Raw genomic sequence first — 23645 nt, forward strand, 5'->3', positions numbered from 1 at the left:
AGACTCCCAATGTGAGAAGTTAAGCAGGATCTATTGTATCTGAAGGATTCAGAACCCAGGTGCAGTGTCCTACTACATTCAGTTCTGGTCTAGTCTGGCAGCAACCTTGTGGAAAGCTGAGCAGAGTAGGTCCTGAGAAGTTGTGTTTCCACAACAGAGTTGGAGGAGTGGTTCCTGATGGGGAGGGTGGGCCTCCTGCATGATTAGATAAGTTTAAGAAAAAGACAAAATAAAAACAAAGAATCAACCAATCAATAAATCAATCAATGAATTGAGTAAGTAAGTAAGCAAGCAAGCAAGCAAAAATCCAAACCAACAAAATTGCCCTGAAGAACTGGGAAGCTAATTAATTAAAAAGTCCTGAAGGAGATATGCTTAGAAGAATGGCAGGAAGCTACTGAGTATTGGGCGTGTCCAGAAGGAGTGGCTCTGAGGAACCAGGAGGAAGTGACAGGAAGTTCCACCATTCCAGCATTCTCGATGTATCTCGGCTGCCTCATGGTCAGGAAGTCATGGAGGGAGACTAGTGCCTAGTGTTTGCAGAACCTGAAAACTTCCTTAAACTAGAGTTGCTGTGCTGGCCTCCTAGGATATTCAGCAGCTGGTCCTGTCACCTTCCAGGTCAGAAAAGCTGTTGGGCTGGGAAACGGGTAGGAGTGGGACAGGCGTGTGAAGCAGGGGTGCATTTTCTTCTTTTTTTTTTTTTTTTTTTTTTTTAAGATTTATTTTATTTATTTATTTATTTATTATATGTAAGTACACTGTAGCTGTCTTCAGACACACCAGAAGAGGGCATCAGATCTCATTACGGGTGGTTGTGAGCCACCATGTGGTTGCTGGGATTTGAACTTCAGACCTTCGGAAGAGCAGTCGGGTGCTCTTACCCACTGAGCCATCTCACCAGCCCAGGGGTGCATTTTCTGTTGCCACTCTTAGAATTCTGTTGTGGATATCTTACCATTATCAGGAAGTTTGAGTTCTTGTGAATTGAGTTTTGGTGATGTTTTAATTGATTTTATGGTTGCCAGAATATTTTTCTAAAGCAACCCTGTAGATCCTTGGCCCTCTCTGGACTTTGTATACCAGGAGGGTTGTCTTTGCAAAGGCCTTAATAAAGCTCCTCGAATTCAAATTCATTCATGCTTTCTTTTTTTTTTTTCTTTTTCTTTTTCTTTTTTAGATCAGATTTATTTATTATATATAAGTCCACTGTAGCTGTCTTCAGACACACCAAAAGAGGGCATCAGATCTCATTATGGGTGGTTGTGAGCCACCATGTGGTTGCTGGGATTTGAACTTCACACCTTCTGCTGAGCAATCAGGTGCTCTTACCCACTGAGGATCTCACCAGCCCTCATTCATGCTTTCTTAACTCCCCTGTTCCTCCATTTGCCATTTAATTTCCCTTTCTCCAGGGAACTGAATAGGCATCCTGAGAGAACTTTGTAGGTTTTTGTCATATAGGGACCAGTGCAGATTTGATCGAATTAGAAAATATTCCTTATAAAGCACCATCATATGGCTGTAAATATTAACATTAACAAGCAAAGTTATAGTCTCCGTTAGCTAAATACAGAGGTATATGCATACTTTGATGTAAATACATCATTGAGAAATGTGTCTATATATGCTTTGTTATTAATGTCACACCTTAGGTTTGAATAAAACATGAAGACAGGATTGCAGCAAGTTACTTGTGAGGAGAAATTTCCTTAAGGAAATGAGGACAACATAGGACATGAAAATTGAATTCAATAGGTGGTTATAAATACAAAAAAAGAAAAAAGAAAGAAAGAAAGAAGACCCTGAAAAGAAAATGCAGTCAGGTGAATAATAATCATTCATAGAGAATGTGTGTGAGACAGATTATCAGACTTGAAGATATATAGTAGGCTCTGTTAACCCTGAGTGTCGCCAGAGAAAAACCAATTTCTCTATGTGGGCCAGCTTTATCAAATAATACATCCTGACCAAGAGATAGACTTTGGTCACATGCTACAGGCATTTTATAGGCCATTATAGTTTCCTATGAGGCTTTATCATTTTCCTAAGACATGCAACCCGCAGCACTTCAAGAAGATACCTGGTTCTTGTGCTGGTGGTGAGGTTAATTTTTGGCATTTTAGTCTGAGGGAGAAAGCATTCAGAGATAACTGGTTGGGTCCAGACTGAGGCAGGCAGGTGGGGGAGGGGAATTGAGGATGTGTTGGAGGATAGAGGGGCAGGTCAAGAGATAACCAGCAGCCAAGAAAGCAACTATCCAACTATGACTTCATTGATATGTTAACAGATACCCCAGGTAGCCATTCTTCCTGACTTTCTTTGAATTTTTCCAAGGTTCAGCCCAGCATGCTGTGTGGTGATGATTTCAGGAGTAGATATTTTAATAAGTGGAAAATTGAGTATGGATTTTTTGTTTTGTTTTGTTTTTGGTTTTTTCGGTACAGGGTTTTTCTGTGTAGCTCTGGCTGTCCTGGAACTCACTTTGTAGACCAGGCTGGCCTCGAACTCAGAAATCCATCTGCCTCTGCCTTCCAAATGCTGGGATTAAAGGCGTGTGCCACCACCGCCCTGCTTTTACTTTGGATTAAGACAAAATTAGTCAGCATCTTTTGAATAATTTTCATTGCTTACTTACTGGATTACTGTCTGGATTCTGGATCAGAATAATTTTCTTAGTCTTCCTCCTCCTCTTCTGTGTTGCTTGGAAAAAAACTCTGTATGTGTGTTAACTGTGTGGCTGACTCTCACATCTTTAGGGTAAACTGAAATACTCGGAGAAAAATAGGCATTCTCATGATATCTTCTCTTTACTACATGTTTATCCTTTTCTCGGGTATTGACATCTTTCATTTTTGTTCCATGAACAGTTCCATGTTCATTCTAAACAATATTTTCCCATTTTCGGGTCTCCATATGCTCAGTCAAATCTCCATAACTGTAAATCAACACTAAGAACTCTGGATGGTTAAAGTCAAGGAGACTCTCACAAAGGATCCAGGTATGTTAGAGGTATTTAACAATGGGTGGAGTTGGGCTCACCTGTTAGTAGAAAGAGAACATATATTTGATTTTGGCAGATTCTATTTCCTTAATGATTCTGGAAAAGAATAATATTAGATGTGATGATATGGATTTACCATGGAAGGCAGTGCTGTCAGCTGTCACTTGATGTCAGTATTTAATTAATTTTGATCCTGGGAAATTGCTGTTGCCCATTGAAATAAAAGTTTCTTTTATCCGGATTGAAAGCAGCATTAGGCTATGGGTGTGACAAGGGCAATTTATACATAAAGCAAATGTCCCCAGTAGATTCCCTCCTAGGGCCTGTGTCCTTGCTTACTGGATTTTTAGGCAGGTTTTCACTGTAATCTATGGATTTTTTTTTTCCCGTGGAGTTGAAATAGAAAACCTGTTACCCACAGTCTTGCTAGTATCATAAAAATATCCATGCCTTGTCTGACTGATTCAGATTGCAGCAAGTAGGTTGAAACCTGAGTATAGACACTGATGACTCTGATTTCTGCCCCAATTTCCCTAGCAGTTTTTGTCACTATGGAAGTTACCGCCAGGGTGACCAAGATGTCTGCTGAGAGTGAATGGTCTGATATGAGGTGGTTTTCTCCAGAAGGTCTACTTGCTTTCTGAATCACCTATTCTGTCCACTCTAAATGTTTTCCTGTCCTTGACCTGTGTTCTTATTGATGTTCTGTGTTGCATTACTCCCCATTAGAGTGGAATAATTATTTTTGACCTTCTGTGTACTGGTTGGTTTAGTTTTGAGTCTGTTTGCCTTATTTCTGAGGTATGTTTCTTCTCTTCTATCCTTGAGAGCTTTTATACTGAGCAGTGTCTACTTTTAACCACAGGGCTGTATAAGTAAGTTTCATTCTCCTATTGTCAATGTATTTTGGAAGGATTCCTGCCTACATCTATTAACCTAGGCCTAGTCATAAAATCTTCTACTCTCCATACAACATTATGTAGGCCTAGTGTGTTTTCAGCCCCTGAAATTTGCTGCTTTTTGAGACAGGATTTCTCAGTGTAGCCCTGACTGTCCTGGAACTCACTCTGTAGACCAGGCTGGCCTCGAACTCAGAAATCCATCTGCCTCTGCCTCCCAAGTGCTGGGATTAAAGGCATGTGACACCATGCCTGGCAAGCTCCCCCTTTCTTATTCCTTCTCAATGCTTAACTAGCTGATTCGATTTGGTTTTTCCAGCTCAAACTCCTCTCCAAGCTGAGTTCTTCTCTCAGACACTGAATTGTTCCACTTGGCCTTAAATTAACTGTAGAAATCTTTTCTCATCTTCTGGCTCCTTCTCTTTCTCCTGCTCATTCTGTCTTTACCTGTTCCTAGCATGTTCTCTCTTCAGTCTGATTCTGTAAAACTCTCAGAACCCAGGTGCAGTGTCCTAGTACATCCAGCTCTGGTCTAGTCTGGCAGCAACATTGTGGGGAAGCTGTGCAGAGTAGGTCCAGAGAAGTTGTGTGAAAGGCAGCCTGCGACAGAGTTGGAGGAGTGGTTCCTGCTGGGGAGGGTGGGCTTCATGCATGATTAGATAAGTTTAAGAAAAAGACAAAATAAAAACAAAGAATCAACCAACCAATCAATGAATTAAGTAAGCAAGCAATTAAAAATCCAAAACAATAAAAATTGCTGTGAAGAACTGGGAAGCTAATTAATTAAAAGGTCCTGAAGTAGGTGGGCTTAGAAGAATTGCAGGAAGCTGCTGAATATTGGGCGGGTTCAGAAGGAGGGGCTTTGAGGAGCCAGGTAGAAGTGACAGGAAGTTCTGCCTTTTCAGCATTCTCCCTGTATCTTGGCTGCCTCGTGGTCAGGAAGTCCTGGAGGGAGACTAGTGCCTAGTATTTGCAGAACCTGAAAACTTCCTTAAGCTGCAGTTGCTTTGCTGGCCTCCTAGGACATTCAGCAGCTGGTCCTGTCGCCTTCCAGGTCAGAGGAGCTGTTGGGCTGGGAAATGGGCAGGAGCAGGGCAGGCTTGTGGAGCAGGGGTGCATTTTCTGTTGCCACTCTTAAAATTCTGTTGTGGATATCTTAACATTGTCAGGAAGTTTGAGATCCTGTGAATTGGGTTCATGGTGATGTTTTAATCAATTTTCTGGTTGCCAGAATATTTTTCTAAAGTATCCTCATAGAACCTTGGCTGCATCTGGAGTTTGCATACCAAGAGGTTTGTCTTTGCAAAAGCATTTATAAAGCTCCTGTAATTCAAATTCCTTCATGCTTTCTTAACTCCCCTGTTCCTCCATTTGCCATTTCATTTCCCTTTCTCCAGGGAACTGAGTAGGCATCCTGAGAGAGCTTTGTAGATATTTGTCATATGGGGAATTGGTGAAGATTTGATTGAATTAGAAAATTATGTTATAAAGCACTATCATATGGCTGTAAATATTAACATTAAGCTAACAACGTTATAGTCTCCGTTAGTTTCACACTGAGGTATATGTAGTCTTTGATGTAAATACAGCATTCAGAGATGCGTCTTCATAGTCTTAGTTATTAATGTTACACCTTAGCTTTCATTGAAGCATGAAGACAGGATTGCAGCAATGTACAACTGAGGAGAAGATATATAGTAGGTTCTGTTAACCCTGAGTGTCGTCAGAGAAAAAGCAATTCTATGATGTTGGAAAGCTTTTTAAAATATTACATCTTGACCAAGAGATGGACTTTGGTCACTTCCTACTGCCAGTTTTATATGCCCTGTTTTCTGTGAGGCTTTATTATTTTCCTAAGACATGCAACCTGCAGAGCTGCAAGAAGATACCTGGTTCTTGGGCTGGTGGTGAGGTTAATTTTTGGCATTTCAGCATTAGGGAGAAAACATTCAGAGTTATCTCTTTGGGTCCAGACTGAACCAGTTCATCTGGTGGGGGGAAGGGAATTGAAAATGAGAAGAAGAATAGAGGTCAGGCCAAGAGTTAACCAGGAGCCTAGAAAGTACCATCCCAATCCCTATCTTCATTGATATGTTAATAGTTACCCCAGTTAGCCTTTCCTCCTGAATTCTTTGAATACTTCCAAGGTTCAGCCCTGCATGCTGTGAGAGGAAGAATCTAGGCCAAGCTATTTTTATAAATAGAAAACTTACTATGGATTAGGACATAAATAGACAGTACCTTTGAAATAATTATGATTGCTCACTTTCTTAAGAAAAATGACTCCTTGTTTCATGAAAAGCACTTTGCCCATACACATTCATGGTTTGTTGAGTGCGGCACTCTGGACTTCTTGCAGGTGTGGTAATGCTTAGACCCTGCGTTCACGGCTTTTTTTTCAGCGATCTCTTGTTGAAGAAGTTCAATGGTTTGGATCCTGCGTGTCACAATAGTTTTCTTACATTCTTCCTTCCTCAGTGTTTCTGGGAAAAGGACTCTGTGTAAAATGTGTGACTGACTCTAGGGTAAACTGAAATCCTCAGGGAAAAAGAGACATTCTCATGATATCTTCTCTTTCCTTCATGTTTATCCTTTTGCCTGGTGTTGGTGTCTTTCATTTTTGTCACATGAAAAGTTCCAGGTTCTGTTTGAATGATATTTTCCCATTTTCGGGTCTCCATTTTCTCAGCCAAATCTGCATAAATATAAATCAAATCTAAGAGCCCTAATATGGTAAAGGCCAAAGAGACTCTATTGAAGCATCCAAGTGTGTTAGAGGCTTTGAACGAGGGGTGGGGTGGGGCTCACCTGCCAGTACAAAGAGGACATGAATTGGTTTTGCCAGCTTCTATTTCATTAATGATTCTGAAAGATTTCACTAAGAATATTAGACATGATGATATGGATTTCCCATGTTAGGCAGTGCTGTCAGCTGTCACTTCATGTCAATATTTAATTAATTTTGATGCTGGGAAATTGCTGTTGCCCATTGAAATCAAAGTTTCTTTTACCCAGACTGAAATCAGCATCAGTTAATGTGTTTGAAAAGGGACATTTACACATGAAGCAGATGTCAGTCCTGGATTCCCTCCCAGGGCCTGTGACCTTCCTTATTGGATTTTAGCCAGATTCTCTGTTTAGTCTATGTATGTTTCTCCTGAGGACCTGGCTTCAGCTTGAACAGGAAAGCCTTTTGTTACCCACAGATAGCCTTGCCACTATGATACTGGCGGCCATGCCTTGCCTGGCAGATTGAGATTGTAGCACACAGGATACAAATCTGGGTATGGCCATTGATAACTCTGCCTCCTGCTCCAGTCTGCATAGCAGTTTCTGGACACTGAATGCTACCACCAGAGAGTCCATCCACAATATTTGTTGACAGAGTGGATGGTCTGATCTGAGTTGTTCTTCTCCAGAAGATGCACTTGCTCTCTGAATCACATCTTCGGTCCAGTCTACACGAGTTTAAGTCCTTGAATTGTGTTCACACTGATGCAGTTGGTTGAATTTGGCCTTATTTTATTGTGGATACCAACAAGAGCTTGCTGACAGGAGGCTGATATAGCTGTCTCCTGAGAGGCTCTATTAGTGCCTGACAAATACAGAAGTGGGTGCGCACAGTCATCCATTGGACAGTGCACATATTCCCCAATGAAATCGCTAGAGAAATTACCCAAAGAGCTGAAGGGGATTACAGCCCCATAGTAGGAACAAAAATATGAACTAACCAGTATACCTAGAGCTCCTTGAGACTAAACCACCAACCAAAGAAAACATGTGGTGCGACTCGTGGCTGTAGCTACATATGTAGCTGATGATGGCCTACTCAGTTATCAATGGGAGGAGAGGTCCTTGGTCCTGTGAAAATTCTATGCCAGAGTAAAGGGGAACACCAGGGCTAGGAAGCCATAGAGGGTAGGTTGGTTGGGGGGGGGGGCAATTGCGTAGGGGATTTTTGGACAGGAAATTAGGAAAGTGGTTAACATTTGAAATACAAATGAAGAAAATATCAAATAAAAAATGAAAAAAAAAGGATGGAATAATCACTTTTCTGGACTGTTTGGTTTAGTTTCAAGTCTCTTTCCATTTGTTTTCTGAGGTGTGTTTCTTCTCTTCTTACATTCTAGAAAGCTTTTATAGTGAGTGGTATTAGATTTTCCACAGGATAGTAAAACTAACCTTTATTCTCCTATTATAATTATTGTCTGGGAGGCTTACTGCCTCTGCTAATTACCATGGCCTAGTCCTGAAAGCCTCTAGCCTCTAAATAATGTTATGTAGTCCTAGAGTGTTTTCAGCCTCTGAGATTTCCTGCTGATTAAGTTCCCCCTTTCTTGTTTGTCCCTTTCAACTCCTTTTTAAAAAAATTTTTTATTTTTTTGGTTTTTCTGACAGGGTTTCTCTGTGTAGAGTCCTGGCTGCCCTGGAACTCACTCTGCAGACCAGGTTGGCCTCGAACTCAGAAAAGTGCTGGGATTAAAGGCATGCACCACCACTGCCCAGCCTCATTTCAACTCTTAACTGGATGGTTCAACTCAGCTGTTCAGGCTCAAACTACTCTCCCAGCTGACTCATTCAGCCTGGTTCTCACACTGAATTGCTCTGCTTGGCCTTAAATTAACTGTAACAATCTTTTTTAAATCTTCTGGCTCCTGCTCATTCTGTCTTTTCCTGTGCCTAGCATGTTCCCTCTTCAATCTGACTCTGTAAAACTCTCCCAGTAAAACTGTTTCCTTCTCCCTCTCTGTGGCTCTACTCTCTCAAGTGTACTGTACTGCTGCCCATGCACTCTACTGTATTCCTTTACCATTCTCTTCTTCCTGTACTGTCTTTCTCTCCCTTAAGTAACTTCCCCTTCCTCTCTCATCTCAGGAGTGTTGGGCATATCCTGTTCTCTAAGATCTTTCTCTGATATTTCACATTTTCTGCCATTCAATTAGACAACAGTTTCAAACATGTGCACCTCCTTCTACTTAGTAAATGTACTTTCGTTGTTTGGGATTAGAGCAAATCCTAAAGGCTTGCTTGTATTCCAACCACAGTGAGGAAAGCTGTGTGCCTTGTGCTGAACCACACCCTAAGTCAGAACAGGCTTGAATATCCCTACACAATAGTTTAGTTTGGCAGAATTCCTTCCTGAACTGAAAACCAAGATTCACAAATAATAGTCTTCATTATGTAGATAGCTGTGCTATCTATTCTGACTTCTACCAAGAGTTTCATTGTGAACTTCTTTGATGATTGGTCAATGAAAATCTTTTTTTGCGAGACTGTATTCCTTAGACTTTGCAATCTAGAAGGTTTGCGGGCATTATGAGTGGCAGAAATATGGTTCCTATTGTCTCCATTCCTTGTATGGGAAAGAGCTTTACTATGTAGTACATGAGGAATATTTCCTAGTTTTCTTATATTCATTCATTCTTCACAAAAAAATGTCTTATTTCCAAAGTTCTCATGAAAATTTTATGTCTTATTATTTTTGTGCGTATTTTCATTAGACTATTTTCTATGTAGGTTTTTGAGTAAAAAGGTGTCTAAACTTATATCACACACTATGTTCAAATATATGTTTTAAACTGTCAATACTTGTAGCCACTTTTCTGAATTTAACATTACAGTTGCTAGTTATTTTCTCTCAGGGCTTGAAAAATATGATTCCATGCTCTCCTGATTTTAAGCTATGGATAAATATTTAGTACTACTGTATGCTAATATAATATCACCTCTTTTGATGGTAAGGGCTAGGACAAGACAGCTGGAAAGAGATAAACATTGTTACAGCACTTAGATGTGACAATAGACAGATACAGATGGGAGTTCAGGAATCCAATATCTGAGAGACTTTCCTCGGGAATGTGAGGCTAGAATGCTATGGTCTTCTAGTACTCAAGAGTGCCAATGTTTGAACACTGCATGTTGCTATTTGAGTTTATCTGCTTTAAAACAGATGTGATGAAACAAGTGATAGTAAACTTTGACTGGAAGGCTCAAGCCTGTGGAATTGTGTCTATTCAGAATCAGGTGTGTATTTGAGGAAATGTCAGTTGCAAGATTTAAAGTCGAAGCCCTAGTGTTCATATTGACTTCATGGTGGAAGTAGGTAAACCCATGGGTTATTCTTCCCATTCTAGAATGAGCTCTTGTTCAGTCTCCATGAAATGGAAGATGTGCTTTTCCTGTTATACAATTAGACAAAACAATTGCAGGACACACATTTATTTTATGTATTTCTTACTTTTGAATTTAAAGTACAACATCTGTCACTTGAGCAGGAATTTATGGTCTGTTGCTGGTAGAAATGACAACAATATTCAGCCTGCATGTTTCCGGTAAGAATCATAAAGTGACATACTTTGAAAAATGTCCTCATTATTCCCTAAAAATTTATGTATTCCTATGCCCATTTTTTATTACACACTTGATGCTGTCTAAAAATGCCCAGGGCATCAAGTTTTACATAGTGTAAATTTATGACAGTAATGTATTTTTCCCTGCATCTCTAATTTCTGTTTTATAGAAATTCCTGTTGTCAGTAAATTTTCCATCACATGAATTAGGGATTATATTCATTTCATGCATATTACTATTGTTAGAATATTCACAGAGAAACATTCTGGTAGAGAATTTGCATTATCTGATTTCTTTGGTATTGAGACTGCTGGCATATTGATGGGGCCACCCTCCTCCTCAGCTGCTTCTGGCTTTTCCCCAATTCAACCACAGGGGTCCTTGGCTTCCATCCCTTGGTTGCGTGCTAGAATCTGCATCTGACTCAGTTACTTGCTAGACTTCTTAGAGGGCAGCCATGCCAGGCTCCTGTCATACCACAGTATCAGTATCAGTGTCATGGCCCTGTGCCTCCCCTTCCTTGATCTGAATCCTAATTTGGGCCTGTCCATGGACCTCCTTTCTCTCATGTTCTTCTCAAGTTTTGTCCCTGCAGTTCCTTCAAATAGGAACAATTCTGGATCAAAGATTATGCGTATAGGACAGCAACTCCACTTGATACCTGTCCTTCCACTGGAGGTGGACTCTACAAGTTCCACCTCACCACTGTAGAGCACTTTATCCAAGGTCTCTCCCTCTGAGTCCTGGGAGTCTCTCACCTCCTAGGTCTTTGGAACCTGTGAGATGAAACTCTATATAGCCTACCTCCTGAGGCTGTCTATTTCCATTTTTTCTACTGGTCCTCAGGGTCTCCCCTGAGGTCCTCCCCCCAATCCCTCACAATACCTGATCATGTTTCCCCTTCCCCTATCTGTCCCTGCTCCCACTCAGGTCCCTCCTTCCTTTTTTCCCAATGACTGCTTTCTTCTCTCTCCCAAGTGGGATTGAGACATCTTTACTTGGAACCTTGAGCTTTTTAACCTTCTTTAGTCATTTAGGTTGTATTATATACTTTTTTTTTGGCTGATATCTATTTATTAGTGAGTACACATTATGCATGTCCTTTCGGGTCTGAGTTACCTCACTCAGGATGCAATTTGCTAGTTCAATCCATTTGCCTGCAAAGCTCATGATGTCATTGTTCTCAATAGATGAATAATATTCCATTGTGAAAATGAACCATATTTCTGTATCAGTTCGCCCATTGTGGGGTATCTGGTTTGTTTCTAGCTTGTGGCTATCACAAACAAGGCCACTCTGAACATAGTAGAACACAAGATGCCTCTGTGTCATGGTGGGGCATCTTTTGTGTATATGCCCAAGAGTGGTATAGCTGGGTTTTCAGGTATATCTATTTCCAATTTTCTGAGGAAGTTCCAGATTGATTTCCAGAATGGTTTTACCAGTTTCCAATTCCACAAGCAATGGAGGAGTGGTCCTCTTTCTCCACATTTTGGCCAGCATGTGCTGTCACCTGAGTTTTTATCTTAGCCATTCTGATTGGCGTAAGGTGGAATCTCAGTGTTGTTTTGATTTATATTTCCTGATCTCTAAGGACTTTGAACATTTCTTTTGAAGTTTCTCAGCCTTCCACATTTGCTCCATTGTGAATTCTCTGTTTAGGTATCTACCCCAGTTTTTGATTGGGTTGTTTGGTTTCTTGGTGGTTACCTTCTTGTATCTTTTATATATAGTGGATATTAGCCCTCTATCAAGTGTGGGGATAGAGAAGATTTTTTTGCCAATCTGTAGGTTGCCACTTTGTCCTATTTACTATGTCCTTTGCCTTACAAAAGTTTTCTAGTTTCATGAGGTCCCATTTGTCAATTCCTGACCTTAGAGCCTGAGCCATTGGAGTTTTTTTAGGAAATTCCCCCTGTGACAGTAAGTTTGAGGCTCTTTCCCACTTTATCTTCTATTTCCTGGATTGTGTCTTGTTTTATGTTGATGTCCTTGATCCACTTGAACTTGAGCTTTGTGCAAGGTGACAAATATGGATCTATTTTCATTTTCCTACATGCAGACTGCCAGTTAGACCAGCACTGGTTATTGAAGATGTTTTCTTTTTTCCTATTTTCGAGTGACTCATTTTCATGCTTGTAAGCCCTCATGTACATAATTATGTGAAAATGTCTTTCACAACCAGTGTCCTACTTCCAAATTTCTCAAAATATCTTTCTCACCTCACTTATCTTTCCTGACAGTGCTGGCACTTACCCTGGCACTCTAAGAAGGTAGCCTTTATGCTCCATGAATCCTGTCCCAATATTTATTGATTTATGTCTCCACAGCAGCTAATTGAGAATCAAAGATGTGGCTCTCCAGTTAAGGGCACGTCTTCTTGCACTATGCAGGTTCAGGTTCCTGTAACTGCCTGGGGACTTTTCTTCCTTCCAGAATATCTTTTACCATTGTCTGGGTGCTATAGTTTCTGCATTTCTGAAGTCTACAGAGCTACATGCAGTCAAAGATCATTGTGATGGTTTGTATATCCTTGGACCAGGGAGTGGCACCATCTGAAGGTGTGGCCTTGTTGGAATAGGTGTGACCTGGTTGGAATGGGTGTGTCACTGTAGGTGTGAGTATAAGATCCTCACCCTAGTTGCCTGGAAGTCAGTCTTCCACTAGCAGCCTTTGGATGAAGACATAGAACTCTCAGCTCCTCCTGCGCCATGCCTGCCTAGATGCTGCCATGTTCCCACCTTGATGATAATGGACTGAACCTCTGAACCTGTAAGCCAGCCCCAATTGAATGTTTTTTATAGGACTTGCCTTGGTCATGGTGTCTGTTCACAGCAGTAAAACCCTAACTAAGACAACCATGTTCCCTAAAAAATTGAAATAAATAAACTTTATTTAAAAATTAAAAATCATCTGGAAGTGTTGCATAGGACACAAGAAACAGTACAGGAAAGAGAGTGAGAGGAATGTGAAGCCTGGATATGTTAAAGGACAGCTGACCCTTCATATCAATATTTTAACAATTAGGAATGATCCCTATGTATGATAAAAATATTTTGTATCCATGGAGCCCAGAGCTGGAGACTATTATGTGTTCATTGTAATGTGAGAAAAGAAGATTTATCCTATCAATGAAGTATCTAGATATAACTTTTATGAGGAGGCACCCTAATTGTGAAGGAATTTATAATACATGAAAATGCTGTTGTCCAGCATCCCATCAACCAAGAAATCTGCCCCAGAAGGAAAATGAATTGTATCAGATTCCACCATTTTCTTAATGTAAGGAATAAGCATGAGACTCAGATCTTAATCCTCACCACTGATTAGTCATGTTCCCGCACTATAGAATAGTTCATGGTTATTAAACAAGAATCAATCATGACTAACATAAATTGGGTTATATGTTACATGTTTAGAGATGGATGAAATTTGAAGAGAAGTTGTTGCTCCTGCAAAGGAACAGGATTAGACTGTTAGCACCACATCACATTCCATAACCACCTAGACTTCCAGTTTGTGGGAATCTGACCTCCTCTTCTGATGTCCACTGAGAGAAAGCATGCAAGCGTGGCACACTCATACACATACAGGACGAACATTCATAAATAAGGCTAAACAAAATAAAATAAAATGAACAATTTAATATTAAAATTGTCTAAAAGCAGTCTAGAAGAATAGTATGACATGCTTCTGCATGTGTATGGGAAGGTCTTTCCACAAGGCATAGGGAATTGAAGAATTGTTTAGCCTAATCAGTTAAGAGTCCATGTGTTAGCTCATAATGGATCTGCTTGTTGGAAGCTTGTAGAGAAAGCAGGAAGCAGATCTAAGAGAGGATATAGTCACAGGGACAAGCTTAAAAGCATGTTCTTTGGTGCTATAAGGTCCTGAACACTAATTTCTCTCTGGCACTCAGTAGCTGGATTGACCTATATGTCCAACAATGATTTAGCATTCACATGAAGTTTTAAGCAGATTTTTATGAGATAAATTGTAACATTCTACCTTTTAAATAGCCCAGGTAAGTTTCAATTGATAAATCACCTCACACCAAGTTTTGCATGCAAGTAAAGCAGAAACAAGTCCATCTTGAAGGAGGAGTAAGTTAGAAAGCTACACTTTTCTTCTCAACAGTGTGCATTAGACACTGATATGAATGGTTATAAGTAAATATGATGACAAGTTTATCATATTGAAGAAATCCATGATATTTGCCATTTAGATTGACTCATTGCATGATGTGGTTTTCTGTAGAAAAGTACAACACACTTAATAAATACATGTACTGTTTCTGCAGGTCAAATGAAATAAGGTGAATTCTAAGCATGTTCTGAGTTATAAATGCTCCCAGCAATTTTCAGATAGGCTTTAAGCATTCTGATTGCTATGTCTATGTTGCATCATGTGGTTTATATCAGTAAGAATTTTCTATAGATGTTGATGGGATACTGTGCTGAAGACTCCTATTCAAAAGCATAAAGGAATATCCCATTTAATGACTTTGCTCTTTTATTTGGAGTTATAAGGCTCTCCTACTCCATGTTTTTCCCCTTCCTGTAGCTATGGTTCATGTAGGTTGAGATTCTGAAGAGCAATCATGGTGGACAGATGCAGAGAACCTACCTTAGGTGGGAAAGGGTCCTAAGGAGCTAATGGGAGTGGTGAGAGAATGACTTGTTATTAATGATGGATGCAAGCTGACAGCTCTGTACTCTGTGGAGACAATTCTCTAAATAGCTCTTTGCAGATGAAACCTACTTTGCATGAGCTACTTCCTTAGGAATTACGAATGATTACAAACATTTACTCCAGGTTCTCTCTTGATTATTATGAGTCAGCATTTTAAAACCTTAGAACCTTTACTCCTAGTTAAAAAAGAAAACAAAACAAAATGAAAAAAAAAAAAACAGAAGTACATTTGTTTTGTTTGTTTGCTTTGTTTTGTTCTTAAGTGTAGCAGCTCCTATGTATGTTGCTTGCATGCACTTTCTGGACATAGAGATTATTTTATTATTACTCTTTTCTTTTCTCTTTCTTCCTTTCTTCCTTCCTTCCTTCCCTCCTTTCATTTTTTCCACACTCTAGATTTATTGCCCTCCCTGTCCATCCTCTAACTATTCCACATCCCACACTTCCTGCCCACCTCTCTGTCTCCATATCCCTTCCTCCTCCCCACCTTCTAAACACCCTGGAACCTCCAATCTCTCCAGGGGTGAGATGCATGCTCCCTGATTGAACCCAGATCCAGCATTCTTCCACTGCATATGTGATAGGGGCCTCTTATTAGCAGGTGCATGCTTCCTGGTTGATGATCGAGTGTCTGAGAGGTCTTGGGGGTTCAGGTTATTTGAGACTGCTGGTCCTCCTACAGGGGGCTCTTCTTCCTCAGCTTCTTCCAGCTTCCCCCTATCTCAACCATAGGGGTCAGGAGCTTCTGTCCATTTGTTGGGTGCAAACATCTGTATCCAACTGCTCTTGGGTGTTTCAGAAAACAGTCATGATAGTCTTTGTGATTGCTCCATAGCCTCAGGTATAATGTTAGGCCTAGGGTCCTCACCTTGAAAGGTGACAGGGTTGGGGGGAATCATAATCTGATATTGGGTGGGGGAAGAGGACTGAAGCCCTAAGGCCCACAGAAAGAATGGAAACAGGCAACTTTGGGCCTCTTTAGCAACTTTGGGATCCTACTTTGGGCCTGTTATTGGACCTTCTTTTCCTCAGGCTCTTCTCCATTTCCATCACTGTAATTCTTTCAGACAGGAACAATTATGGGTCAGAATTTTGACTGTGGGATGGCAACCCCATCCCTCACTCAATGCCCTGTTTCTCTGTTGGAGGTGGGCTCCAAAAGTTCTTTCTCACTACTGTAGGGCATTTAATCTAGGGTCCCTCCTTTTGGGTTCCTTGAGTATCTCACCTCCCAGGTCTCTAGTACATTCTGGAGGGTCCCCCATCTCCCATTTCCCAAGGTTGCCTGTTTCCATTTATTATTCTCACCCTCAGGGCTTCAGTTCTCTTCCCCCACCCAATATCAGATTATGATTCTCCCCAACCCTGTCACCTTTTTCTCCCATGTCAGTCCCTCCCTCCCTCCTCACTTTGGCCCTTTATCTTGTTGACCTGTTTGAGTTCTGTGGGCTGTATCTTGGGTTTTCTGGACTTTTTTATGACTAATATCCACTTATTAGTGAATATATGCCATGCATGTCCTTTTGGGTCTGAGTTACCTCTCTCAGGATGATAATGTCTAGTTCCATCCATTTGCGTAAAAAACTTAGGATGTCCTCATTCTTAATAGCTGAGTAATATTCCATTGTGTAAATGAACCACAGTTTCTGTATCCATTTTTTGTCATGGGACATATGGGTTGTTTCCAGCTTCTGGCTATCACAGATAAGGCCATTATCAATATAGTGGAACACATGCCCCTGTGACAATAGTTGCAATTTATTGAACATTTACATTATGTATGTATGTATGTATGTATGTATGTATGTATGTATGCATGCATGCATGTATGAGCCCACAACTTTGCTGTAGGTTCTTAGGAACATTCGGTATTCTTGCAGAAGACCTAAATTTGTTTATAAGCACCTGTGTCAGGTGACTCACAACTACCTGTAACTCTTAACTCCAAGAGATCCCATATACACACACACACACACACATATTTAGGGAAGTCCTAGTTTTACAGAACTGAAGACTGAAACTGCTAAAAGCCTGCTAAAGAGGGGTAAGATCAAAGTTTACTAATATCTATTTAGTTTCATGAGCCTGGGGTTTAGTTAGTTTTACATCCCTGAAGATTTTATAGTATAATGTCTTTCTTAAGAGATTGCCTTTTTTTTTTTTTTTTTTTTTTAGAGAAACACCCTTGTTTTTGTTTTGTTTTGTTTTTTATTATACTTATTTATTTGTATGTGTCTTTGGAGATATTGGGTATATTCCCAAGAATGGTATTGCGGGGACTTCAGATCTATTTATTTCCAATTTTCTGAGGAAACTCCACATTGATTTCCAGAGTGGTTGTAGAGGTTTGCAATTCCACCAGCAATGGAGGAGTGTTCCTCTTTCTCCGCATCCTCTCCAACATGTGTTGTCACCTGAGGTTTTGATCTTAGCTATTCTGTTTGCTGTAAGGTGTCATTGTGATTTGCATTTGTCTTATCACTAAGGACTTTGAACATTTCTTTAAGTTGGTTTTCAGCCATTGGGGTGTCTTTAGTTGTGAATTCTCAGTTTAGTCATACACACCATTTTTTGATTGGGTTGTTTGGTTTTTTGGTGGTTATCTTCTTAAGTTCTTAAGGCATACACCACCACCGCCCCGCTCAATTCTTGATCTTAGAGCATGAGACTTCGAGTTCTGTTTAGGAAATGTCCCCTGGTGCCTAATGAGTTCAAGGCTTTTTCCCACTTTCTCTTCTTTTAGGTTGTGTGTATTTGATTTTATGTTCAAGTCCTTGATTAACTTGGACTTGGGCATTGTGCAAGGTGACAAATATGGGTCTATTTCCATTTTTCTACATACAGACAGCCAAATTAGACTAGCACCATTTATTGAAGATGCTTCCTTTTTTCCATTGTATATTTTTGGCTTCTTTGTCAAAAATCACGTGTGTGTAAGTATGTGGTTTTATTTCTGGTTCTTCAATTCCATTTCATTGATCAACTTGTCTGCCTGTGTACCAATGCTGTTTTTATCACTATAGCTGTGAAGACAGAATTAGACTGTGTTTCCTTTCAGGAATAGCAAATGCCATTTACCCCTGAGTCATCTCTTCTTTCCAGGGATTTACACTTCTGGTACACTTTTATGATAGAGCCTGAATATAATCCTGAGTTCTGTTTTATAAAAATTGAGTGAAGAATCCTAAATGATACTTATATGTCCAACCGCTAACCATGTTAGATGGATGAGCTCAAATAATTAAGAAAAGAACAGGAGGGCCCCCAGTGGAGGAGCTAGAGAAAGTACCCAAGGAGCTAAAGGGGTCTGCAAACCTATAGGTGGAACAACAATATGAACTAACCAGTACTTCTGGAGCTCGTGTCTAGAGCTGCATATGTATCAGAAGATGGCCTAGTTGGCCATCATTGGGAAGAGAGGCCCCTTGGTCTTGCAAACTTTATATGCCGCAGTATGGGGGAATGCCAGGGCCAAGAAGTGGGAGTGGATGGGTAGGGGAGTGGGGGGCTCTCAGGGACTTTTGGCATAGCATTTGAAATTTAAATTAAGAAAATTTGAAATGTAAATTAAGAAAATACCTAATTTAAAACAATAAAATAAAATAAAAAAAGAAAAGAATAGGAATGAAGTAAAAGAACCTTAGATGATTCCTTTTTTGTGGCAGTAATAGACACATGAGTAATAATGTATCCATAAAAAATGAAGTGTTAGTATGATTCTTATACATCTTAATATGGTTATTTCCATTATAAAAATCATTTTACTTTATCACTTTTTTCACATATGTCATTTAGTTATACATGTATGTCTAACCATTCTGCAGGGAAACCACTGTGTAAGTTATGAAATTATTATCTGTATTGATTTTGTCATATAGTCAAAAACATTATATTATATTAATGATACCTATTGCTAACTTTTTATTTATATCATTATTCTCAAATTAATTCTTCATTAAATAATCATTTAACTCTTCTTCATGTAAAATTCTTATAAAATCATATCACAAAGTATTTGATTCTATGTCTTGTTTGTAATTTTGTTTGTATACACTGACTTTATACTTCCCAACTCTCCAATAGAAAGAAACGTATTTTTTTAAGTCATTCTTGTATTTGGTGTTCTAACTCTCTTTCTTTCTTCTAGAAAGGATGCTCCATTGTATATAGGTCTTAGAATCCAAACTGAGCATCTTAGACTACCTGTTGACACCCAACTTCAGACAAGAGAGATACAGGGTTCCTATCTGAGCAAAACTGACAGTTGTAGAATTTGGAAGCAGTTTTACTCACCATCACTTTACTATCTGTAAACTAGATGTAACACTGGAATTGTTCTTTTTATCAAAAAAGTGTTCATAAACTTATATTCCTGGATGTAGTCCTCAAATATATACATTACAGTGTCTAAATTATGCTGTGAGTCTGAGTCCATTAACTCATCTACCTTTTACTGAGAGAACACAATATAGACTATGATGATTTTAGATGATATCATTTCTTAAAATGGCCTCATAGTTCCCATGACCTAACATACATCCTGTTCTTGATTAGGTTTCAGAATATGACAGGAATTCTCTCTCTGAAAGGCAACCTTAAATCCAACCAGAATATGTTTTACTGTAATTTATTTTTGTCTGTTGCTTTCATAAAGCACCATGTTCAAGGAAATTAATAGAAGAAAAAGACTACTTTGGGTAATGCTTCCAGAGGATAGCCATCAACCATGACAGGGAGGACTGATAGAACATAGCCATGTTGTTGAAGTAGAAAGGTGAAAGATCTGAAAGATCACATCCTCAACCCCAGTCACTAAAAAGGAACAGAGAATTAAGATGACTTGGATCTATCTATTCTTTTTTCTCATAGCCAACCCCCAGTGTCATACTTTATTCAGTAATGTTCCAACAACTAAATTCCTCAAAACATTGTGACCCACTGAGGATCCAACTTTAAACGATAAAAGTACTATCCAATGGGAGATTTATTCTTTCATACCTATATAATCAGCCTTCTAATATCCTTGTGCTTTTTAAATTGATTTTGATATCAATGTAGAAAACAAAGCCCTAATTTCTTGTATGGGTTTCCTGCTCTTTTGTTTGTTTTTAAAACAGGGTCCCACACTCTAGTCCTGACTTTCACATGTCCTGATATAGAGACCAGAATGGCTTTTAGGTCACATCCCTGAGAGCTAGGATGAAAGACCTTTCATTGACGAGCTGATTTTTATTTATTTATTTATTTATTTATTTATTTATTTATTTATTTATTTATCTATCTATTTATTTTTTTTGGCTGAATGCAGCGTCTTCATATATTGGCCACTGAGTTACCACCAGGCTTAACAGAGTTCATTTCTTGTTTCATTTCAGAGTGAGCTTTCCTTAGATTTTTATATCTTTGGATAAGGTGTTCACGTCTTGCATATGTATAATTATTCTCTTACCCACTTGTAGGAATTCTCTGGAATTTCATTAAGTTTGTTTCTGCCTTCTTGAATTCCTGTGCTTGTTCCCTCTTTATGACATTTGTCCACATTGAATGGTGTTCAGATTATATTTTGACTTTTGTCTCTTGAGTTTGTTTCATAATTCATTTTGTCATGAGAATTGGTATTGGTTTAGTGATTTAGGTTAGGGAAATTTTATTAACATTGTCAAATTGCTTTAGCTACAGCCTCTCAATTTTCTTTAGCTGTGTGTCATTTAGGTCAGGTGACAGGGATTTCCATATGAGGTGTTGTGAATAAACTTTGAGAATCTAGGGTGGTGGGAGGAACTAGGTTACAGTTACAGTCTAAATATATCATTACTTACTTTCATGACTGTACATTTTCAAGATTCCTGGTATCATTTTGCTTTTAATGTTTATATATATATGTGTGTGTGTGTGTGTGTGTGTGTGTGTGTGTGTGTGTGTGTCTGTGTGTGTGTGTGTCTGTGTGTGTCTGTGTGTGTCTGTGTGAGCGTGTGTGTGTGGTTTAGCATTGCCTGTAATGGTGTTGTATTTATTTCATCTTTGAATCATTCAGACCTTGATGTGAAATTTCAAGAAGAATTCAAACTTTGTTCTTCACTGGACCCTGGGAGAAGGACAACAACAAGAATGAGTGTGTGTCTGGTAAATACACCACAGGTCAGTGTCCTTTCCACATTTCTTTTTTTAAAAAAATCTCTTTTTATTCAAGTCATCCAGAAGTTTTAATCTCTATATGTTGAATGTTATCTAAAGGGATTTTTTTCTATGCTCTATATTTTCTCTTGTAATAATGAGAATTTAATTTTTTTCCCTTTCATGCATATAATGGCTTTATATTTTAACTTGATTTTTATATTGTGAGAATATATAATTCCCTTGGACTAGAGATCTGCATGTCTCAAATAGGATCTATTACAATGATGCTCAGAGAACAGATTGATGGATATTTTCTATGTTGAATAAGTTCTGTCCTTTTGTATTAGTGTGAGGTGAGGTCTCTTGTGCCACATGAATTGCATTTCAGGGATGGTCAGGTTTCTGAACAGAAGCTTGTGAATGAGGGTATAGAAATAAGTATAAATTCACATCACTAAAGAAGATATGAAAGAGTAGAATTTCTAGAATGTAAAATTATGAGAGATCCACTGTCTTGAATCCTAATAGTAAATGTATTATTAGCTCCCTAGGGTCACAGATAATGAAAGGAAAATGTCTTTCTTTTACCATTAGTGTGATTGTGAGCTGATACAGATTTCAATATTCTGACAACACTTTTTTCACACCTCATGTCACACAGTAATCACAGTTGACTCCTGAAATCTATTTGTCTCAAGAGAGATACTGTCCCTGTGGAAAATTCACAATATATAGTTATTTACCTCTCTTTTTGGTTTCAGAAATAATTTTAAGTCCTGTTTTCTTCACCTTTGTATTTCATCACATGAACTATATTAGTAAGATTTTTCTAGAGAGGATAGCTATGGTGCTGTGCATAAACCATTAATTTTCAAAAAGAAATGAATTTCCTTTATTATTTTTTGTCTTTTTCTTTAGAAGGGAAAGGCTTGAATCAGTCTATGCTAATCCTCTTCAGCCAAGCTGTGCATTACATAGTGAAAACTGAAGGGTTGTGGCAATGTTTCTATTTTTCATTACAATACTATTTTCTTTAAGTCCATAAGTGTTTATCTGAAGGTTTTTACGTACACTGAATGATACATTATGCCCCTAAAACCATGAGAACAGCACCAAACCCTGGGGACTGAATTCAGACATCATAGTGAGCTGCAATATATTTAGAGACAATTAGATTAGTTTTTAAAGTAGAAACAGCAAGTACCTTTCCCCTTTAGTCATTTGTTCATGGCACAGGTTTTGCATTTTTGAGGCATATTTGCAATAAAGACAGTATATTGTCTGTATATTATAATTTTTGATAAACAAAAGAAGAATGATAGATCACACTTCTCTATGAAAAGTGTAATTATGATATACATATGGTCAAATTCTGAAGAAAAAAGTTATAATTAGAAGACTGAAATTTTCAGTTAGGTTAATACAATGAGGAATAATTTATTAAATTTTAATGAATATTTAGTATAATTCTCCCTCAATTTAAAAACACAGTTTGTTCAAAAATTATTTTACTTCATTGGAATGCATTGCCACATATGATATTTGCTTAAACATACATAGCTAATCATTTTATAGTGAAAGACCATATGGTATTAGAGAAATTGTTATTAAGCATATTTATTTATGTCTCCACAGGAGCTAATTAAGAGTCAAAGATGTGGCTCTGCAGTTAAGGTCTCTTCTTCTTGCAGTATTCAGATTCAGTTTTCTGTACCTGCCTGGGGACTTCTTTTCCTTCCAGAACTCTTTTTTTTGAGAATATGTTTTACCATAGCCTGCATTTCTCATGTGAACAGAGCTACGTGCCAGCAAAAATAACATTTCATATGAAATTAAAGTCAATAAACATTATTTTAAAATTATAAATGATCTGGAAATATTACATAGGACACAAGAAACCATCCAGGAAAGAGAATGAGAGGAAATGTGAAGCCTGAATGAGTTTCAGTACCGCTGACCCCTCATATCAACATTTTAACAGTTAGGAATGATCCCTATGTATGATAAAAATGTTTTGTATCTGTGGAACCCAGAGCTGGAGACTCTTATGTGTTCATTGTAATGTGGGAAAAGATTTATCCTATCAATGCTGTATTTAGGTATTAACTTTTCTGAGGAGGCACCGTAATTGTGAAGGAATTTATAATACATGAAAACGCTGTTATCCAGCATCCCATCAAACAAGAAATCTGCTCCAGAAGGAAAATGAATTATATCAGATTCCACCATTTTTTAAAATACTTTATTTATTTATTATATGTAAGTGCACTGTAGATGTCTTCAGACACTCCAGAAGAGGGCATCAGATTTCGTATGGATGGTTGTGAGCCTCCATGTGGTTAAATAATTTTAAAGCTCTCTAAAACTGTTTATTTCTATTTTATGGTTTTGAATACATTGTCGTAAAATAATTTCCAAAAGCATTTGATTTTCTGTGTCATATGGAACGTTCAGTGGATGCCCTGATGTTGCAGTTTTATTGTGTTTAAAGAAAAAAACTTAGTCGTTTTGTCAATCCATTATTTCTGCATTTTGTTTTCTACCTGTTTCTTCTAGAACATGTGCAGCATTGAACTTAGGCC

General features: G+C 38.6%; 1 protein-coding gene across 1 annotated transcript in view; it reads left to right on the forward strand.

Moving 5' to 3' along the window:
- The first annotated feature begins 486 nt into the window (after window positions 1-486).
- Window positions 487-23645, forward strand: part of Zfp987 (zinc finger protein 987) — a 29313-nt gene continuing 6154 nt past the window's right edge. The window contains exons 1-2 of the mRNA NM_001037926.2: window positions 487-621; window positions 20981-21084. Coding sequence (NP_001033015.1) covers window positions 21055-21084 — 30 coding nt within the window. The 5' untranslated portion in view covers window positions 487-621; window positions 20981-21054. The remainder of the gene's footprint in view (window positions 622-20980; window positions 21085-23645) is intronic.

The sequence above is a fragment of the Mus musculus genome, chromosome 4, assembly GCF_000001635.26.
Source record: "Mus musculus strain C57BL/6J chromosome 4, GRCm38.p6 C57BL/6J".
NCBI classification, from domain to species: Eukaryota; Metazoa; Chordata; class Mammalia; order Rodentia; family Muridae; genus Mus; species Mus musculus.